At 48.5% G+C, this 6,443-nt stretch overlaps 1 protein-coding gene across 1 annotated transcript; it reads left to right on the top strand.

Moving 5' to 3' along the window:
• Positions 1–311: 311 nt before the first annotated feature.
• LOC100382841 (uncharacterized) lies at positions 312–5,692 on the top strand. Its single transcript, NM_001350020.1, has 9 exons — positions 312–520; positions 2,256–2,479; positions 2,566–2,798; positions 3,481–3,700; positions 3,781–4,168; positions 4,294–4,602; positions 4,735–4,839; positions 4,938–5,108; positions 5,242–5,692. Exons 1-9 carry the CDS (start codon positions 461–463, stop codon positions 5,401–5,403), a joined length of 1,872 nt encoding a protein of 623 aa, NP_001336949.1. The 5' UTR covers positions 312–460; the 3' UTR covers positions 5,404–5,692.
• The last annotated feature ends 751 nt before the right edge of the window (positions 5,693–6,443 follow it).

Here is a 6,443-nt window from a genome sequence, read left to right as displayed (position 1 = left end):
TCTCTGTGCTCGCCTGCTCGGCATCAATGCGCGCGGCGCCAGTGCATGCCGTCTGCAGTCCGTAGAATCGCTGTAGATGGCCAGCAGTCCGGGGCCACACACACGCAGAGAGGCAACACGTGAGCCGAGGGGACTCTCTCGCAGCCTCTGACCGCGTGGGGCCGGATGATAAATCACGCACGGCGAGCGTAGACGGCTAGCACAGCGAGTGTCACTCTCTCTGGGTTTTCAAAGGTTTGAGAATATCAAACTTTCTTAAATTTGGTTTTATAAATTTATAAAACGGAGGTCGAAAAGAGACGTGCGCCAGCGGCCGAGCCTGCCCTGCACCTGCGCGGTTATAAAACGCTAGGGAGAGGGCGGGAGCAAGAGCGCTTGGCGAGGTCCTGGATGACTGACTGACCACACTAGCGCAGCGCGCACAGGAGCAAAGGGGGGCATCCTCTATCGCGCGCGCGCCATGGCCACCAGGCCGGGCCCTTTGACTGAATGGCCATGGCAAAGGCTTGGAAACTTCAAGGTGCGTATATGGCAAGCGTTCACGCATGGTGTGCTTGCTACTCTCCTATCCTCTTTCTTTCATCTTCACCACGCCTTCTTCTTCCTTGGTTTCGTTTCGCCTGCGGGCGCGTGAGATCTATCCGATGCGCGCGTCGGAGGCCATGGCTGTGCTCCGGCGGTTTCGGTGCTGTAGGACTACCGTCACTCGTACTGTTTGCATGCGTGTGATGGTAAGCTTCATCTAGGAGGTTACTGTCTGTGCGTGTACAGAGGGGCGTGATGAGTATATTAAAACGAGATTACTGTAGTAGCTCATGCACATGTAACTGCTTTCCGCAACGAGGTGGTGCCTTTTTTCCCCCCACTTCAGATATGGTAATGACGGTGTTATCATTAGAGAAGTATAATAAGTGGCCGTAATCAGGCTAAATGTTGATGTGGAGCGGAAAGAAGAGGAGGAAAATGAGAAGTAAACTTATAGCCAGCTTCAACGCAAAGGTCACTGCAGCAGCAGTGGGCTGAATTATTAAACTTGTTCTTAGAACGCTGTTCTGTATGCTGTATAGCTTTTGGCTTGCTTCCATCGTATGTATGAAGTCATCGAACACGGCTCTTAGGCTGTCTTGGATAGATCGTGTAGAATAGGAGATACGGAACTAACTATAGATGAGATTGTTTGACACTGTTTTGCAGAGTAAATTTTGAAATAGACGATACGGTAAGGGATATGATAGGGATACGCTGGAGATAACCTTGACTGTACACTGTAGAGTAGATAACGTCCCTAGAAACAAAGAAAGTGGTGTAGAGTAGATAACATCACAAGCACCATATTCTTTTACTATCTCTAAAAGTTTTTTTGTCCTCTGTATTTTATTTTTCTCCAACAACAACGTACCTATATGTTAAATACTTATATATAAGACATATTTTACTATATGTTGGTAGATTTATGTATGTAAATATCTGTTATACCTTAAATATCTTACTTATACATATTTTAATTTTGCTTAAACCGTTGTCTAAAGTATAAAAAAATAGATAGAAGAGAGGAGATAGAGTCTCTCTCTATATATAAATTTGAGGATCATCTTTTATATTTATATTTAGCGGACACTTTAGAGAATATCATTGAAGCGTATGGACGAGAAAATTTTATCTAAATATAAGTTGGGGAGATCGTTTAGAGAAAATAAAAAAAGACCTTCATTCTCGTCATCATTCGCGTATGCTCGCATTTATGCATATACGAAATATAATACACGAAAAGCCGAGAATACTGGGTACATATAAATGTGTGTGCTCCTGACCCCATTGCTCTTTTGGGATGCATATGGTATGGTTAGCAATCGGTACCACTACCAGATCCGATCATCATATCTGAGAATGAGATGTGTGGACAGGGGATGGGAATTATGACCTCATTTCGTTCTCAGCTCATTCGTCCAAGGGGGGGCGCGTGCAGCGGTCCTAAAATTAAGGGTCTGTTTGGCAGTCGTTAAGAAACTGTTTTATGAAAATTGATGTGGTAAATATACCAGATTATATCTGATTTCGAGTTTCTTAAAAAGCAAGAAGTTGGTCTCTTCTAACTAAAAGATAAAAACTAGTTCCTTACAAATTTGATTGGACCTAAGGCAACCGTACCTGAAATGAAGCCCGCGCTGTTCATTGAATCATTCTGTTGGGTTTGTGGTGTCATGCATGCATGGCTCTGTCTGTGGTATGAATGCATGCACGACACGCGAATGCAGTACTTGGTGATGGCTCCCGTGGCGGTCCACGGCGCGCGGCGGGTGGTCGCGCGGGGCTGGGGCGACATCGACCTGGCCTTCGCGCTCATCCTGCCGTCGCTGCTGCTGCGGATGGTGCACAACCAGATCTGGATCAGCGCCGCGCGCTACCAGACGGCGCGCAGCAAGCACCGCATCGTCGACCGCGGCATCGAGTTCGACCAGGTCGACCGGGAGCGCGGCTGGTGAGAAGTACTACTGGAGCAAAGCAAGCAATAGCTAGCTAGGCTGTCGTTGGACCGGCCGGCTGACGAACATGCGTGCATTGCAGGGACGACCAGATCATCCTCAACGGCCTGCTCTTCTACGTTGGCTACCTGGCGATCCCCAGCGCGAGGCGCATGCCGGCGTGGAGGTCGGACGGCGCCGTGGCGATGGCGCTGCTCCACGCCGGGCCCGTGGAGTTCCTCTACTACTGGTTCCACCGGGCGCTGCACCACCACTTCCTCTACTCGCGCTACCACTCGCACCACCACTCCTCCATCGTCACCGAGCCCATCACATGTGAGTAAATAACACAGTGCATTGTTTGAGTCAGTAACACGTCACACACCAGTACAGGAAAACACGGCACACCAAGTGGAGCATCCATTTTATTACTACTTCCTCCAAACTAAAAGCACATCCAACCAGAAATATCCTGGGCGGGCCTGTCTGGTCCATCAACAGTGCGGGCCCAGACCGGCCTAGTACAGTACAGGACACCACATGCATCCGGCCCGTTCCACTGACCAAGCATGTTGGTGCCATAAAATCGGCGCATGTGATCGCCTCTGAGAAAGCTGCAGTGGTGCCACGTTTGTCCGGCTAAGAGTTAAGATGCCTTTCGAATGTGAACCCAATAATAATGCGGTGCGGGTGCGGCCGGGAAATCACAGGCCGAACCGAACTGCTGAATGAAAGAGACCACTCACGCTGCTGCTGTGTCAGGTCAGCGACGAGACTTTTGCTCCAGCTGCTGGGGACCATCCAAAACCAGCCATTATAGATCAAATCAAGTAGAGTTTAAGTGCTAGGAAATAATTCAATGCATGGTGTATCTTTGGTAACGTGACATGACAACAATGCAATGCAACGCGGCGGGTTTCATTCTTGCTGCTTTTCAGCGTTTTTTTTTTTTGTTCTTTCTCCTTTTCTTTGTATGAAAAAAAAATAGCAAATCGGTTCCTAATGCATACGGATGCAGCCGTGATCCATCCCTTCGCTGAGCACATGGTCTACTACGTCCTGTTCGCCATCCCCATGCTTTCGACTCTCTACATGGGGAACGCCTCCGTCCTGGGCATCGTGCTCTACATCGCCTACATCGACTTCATGAACAACATGGGGCACTGCAACTTCGAGCTGGTGCCCAGGTGGATGTTCCAGCTCTTCCCTCCCCTCAAGTACCTCATGTACACGCCGTCGTAAGTGCCGTCGGATCTTGCTACACAAAACACACACACACAACTATAGCAAAAAAAAACAAGATTTTGTTGTTGTGCAGGTTCCATTCTCTGCACCACACGCAGTTCCGCACGAACTACTCGCTGTTCATGCCGCTCTACGACTACGTATACAGCACCATGGACAAGTCGTCTGACCAGCTGTACGAGACCTCGCTCAGGGGAGCGGAGGAGACGCCTGGCCTCGTCCACCTCACGCACATGACCGACCTGCAGTCGGTCTACCACCTGCGGATCGGCTTCGCCTCCGTGGCGTCCAGACCGTCTGCCACCGGCGCCATGTGGTGGTACATGTGGGTGCTGTGGCCCGTGGCGTGGCTGTCCATGGCGCTCGCGTGGGCCTACGGGTCCTCCGCGTTCGTCGTCGAGAGGATCAAACTCGGGAAGCTGAGGATGCAAACGTGGGCAGTGCCAAGATACAACTTCCAGGTATATAAATATGACCAACACTTTCTCTACGTCTACTACGTGCATGGTGTGGCTTTCTTTGTATGCGACCTGAGCTGACGGTTCTTGTTCTTCTCCCGCCCCGCCCGCCCGCCCGCCCGCTGCAGTACGGCCTGAGCTGGGAGAGAGAATCGATCAACGGCCTAATCGAAAGGGCGATACTAGATGCTGATGCGAGAGGTGTCAAGGTGCTCAGCCTAGGACTGTTGAACCAGGCGAAACAGCTGAACGGCGGCGGCGAGCTGTTCAGGCACAGGTATCCCAAGCTCAGAGTTCGCCTCGTCGACGGAAGTGGCCTAGCGACTGCTGTGGTGCTCAGGAGCATTCCTCGTGACGCGAAGCAGGTTCTCCTCCACGCAGGCCCTTCTAAGGTAGCGTGCGCCACGGCTGCTGCGTTGTGCGAGAGGGGCGTCCAGGTATCTCTTTTTGCTGCATTTATTTGTATGCATGTACAGTATCTGTCTTGTTGTTTTATTTTACGGTTTCTTTTCATTGAAGATGGCACACTACACTACAACGCTTGTTTAATTTGGTGTCTTGTGGAACAGGTCGTCATGAACCCAAACAAGGAATATGATATGCTCAAGTCACAGATTGCAGATAGCAAAGCAAGCTATTTGGAACGACGCTCCGACAACCACCACACGCCTCAGGTAAAACGTTTTTTGTTTAGAATGGGATTTTTTTTCCCATTTTAAACTGCTGCAGTAAGTCAGTCAGCTTAAAATGGTGAGTGCTTAAACTGCTGCAGGTTTGGCTAGTAGACAGCATCGACGACGAGGAACAGAAGATGGCACCGAAAGGAGCCGTATTCGTCCCAATCTCACAGTTCCCCATCAAGAAAATCCGCAAGGATTGCACCTACCTGAGCACTCCAGCAATGAAGATCCCTGAAACCATGCAAAATATCCATGCCTGCGAGGTAACCAGGATAGCGAGCGTAGTTAATCCACTTAACCAAATTTGAGGAGGAAAAAGAAGGAAAATATAGGAAACATTCTTACCGATCGAGGCTTCTCTGAGCACACGATCTTGTTTATCTCGTTCATTGACAGAACTGGCTGCCAAGACGGGTGATGAGCGCCTGGCGCATCGGCGGGATACTTCACGCCCTGGAAGGGTGGACCGTGCACGAGTGTGGGGACGCCATGGTGCATGCTGACAAAGCATGGTCAGCTGCTATTAGGCACGGATTCGTTCCTTTGACGAAAGCCTGAAAGCCTGCGAAGCCCGGGGTTCTGTGGCTGGGGCCTGCGATAGATATATGTACGCAGATCTGGACGCCATTCGACGATGGCTGGAAAACTACGTTTCAGCAATCGGTAGCACAAATTCTCCCCCGCTAGAGAAGGCGACTTATATGGTCGGCGTGATGAATGACGACCTTGATTCCAACAGCATATAGTAACTACAGTTATGTTGTGGCATTGTATGATGCAAGTGCGAGAAACTGCTTTGTGGCTGTCTGGGTGACATATACAATTATAATAAAATGTCGATTTGGCTTGTCCTTTTGAAATGTGCCGAGGAATACTCTTTTGCTGAAAAACGGATAGGGCTAGTTTGGATATTACAATTTTCCAAGAAATTACTATTTTTCCAAGTAAAAATAAACTAACTTTCTTTGGGAAAAATTAAAATCTCGTGGAAAAATAGGATTTCCAAGCTAGCCCTAAGCAGTTTTTTTTATACACAATGTTAGATCTCGGTGGTAAGAGCTGACTGCTATTTCAGGGGGTTCAGGAAATGGTACCACATCCAGTCATCTATGATCCCGCTTCAGAACCTGTATTATACGGTGGTGCAAAGACCATCGCTAGCGGAAGATTATCTGATTCTACTGTACGTGCACTCCAGGGCATTGACAGTCCAGTCCTAAGCACATTTTTTTTTCTGGCGCAATCACGTTACGGCCCGATGTTGTGTGGCCTTGAACGGGCACGACACGAGGTATATGTTATACCTAGGCCGTATTCCGACATTGTAGGAGTGACATAACATTAACCATTAAATAGCTTTGGCCCGATAACAGGTTAAAAGACTTTTTTTTGTTTTTTCGGGTTAGTTTGACAACTTCATTTTTTAATATAAAATTTATTAGGAAAATAAAAATTCTTTAGAAAAATGAGGTTCTCAAACTAGCCCTTTAAAAAAGTTTAAGGATGCATTTGGTTGCGGAACAACTGGATATAGGTAGTACAGAGACGTTCCTTAGCATCCTCTTTCGACCCTCCAATTTTAATACAACTAGGTACAA

Source organism: Zea mays, chromosome 5, assembly GCF_902167145.1.
Source record: "Zea mays cultivar B73 chromosome 5, Zm-B73-REFERENCE-NAM-5.0, whole genome shotgun sequence".
NCBI lineage: Eukaryota > Viridiplantae > Streptophyta > Magnoliopsida > Poales > Poaceae > Zea > Zea mays.
The sequence above is the reverse complement of the archived record's forward strand: the minus strand, read 5'-3'. Positions and strand labels throughout refer to the sequence as shown.

Excerpts from the sequence above, each read along its gene's own strand:
- LOC100382841 (NM_001350020.1), top strand. The coding sequence starts at position 461 with ATGGCCACCAGGCCGGGCCCTTTGACTGAATGGCCATGGCAAAGGCTT. Across the intron at positions 4,603-4,734 it reads TGTGCGAGAGGGGCGTCCAG|GTCGTCATGAACCCAAACAA; the intron begins GTATCTCTTTTT and ends CTTGTGGAACAG. Across the intron at positions 5,109-5,241 it reads AAAATATCCATGCCTGCGAG|AACTGGCTGCCAAGACGGGT; the intron begins GTAACCAGGATA and ends GTTCATTGACAG.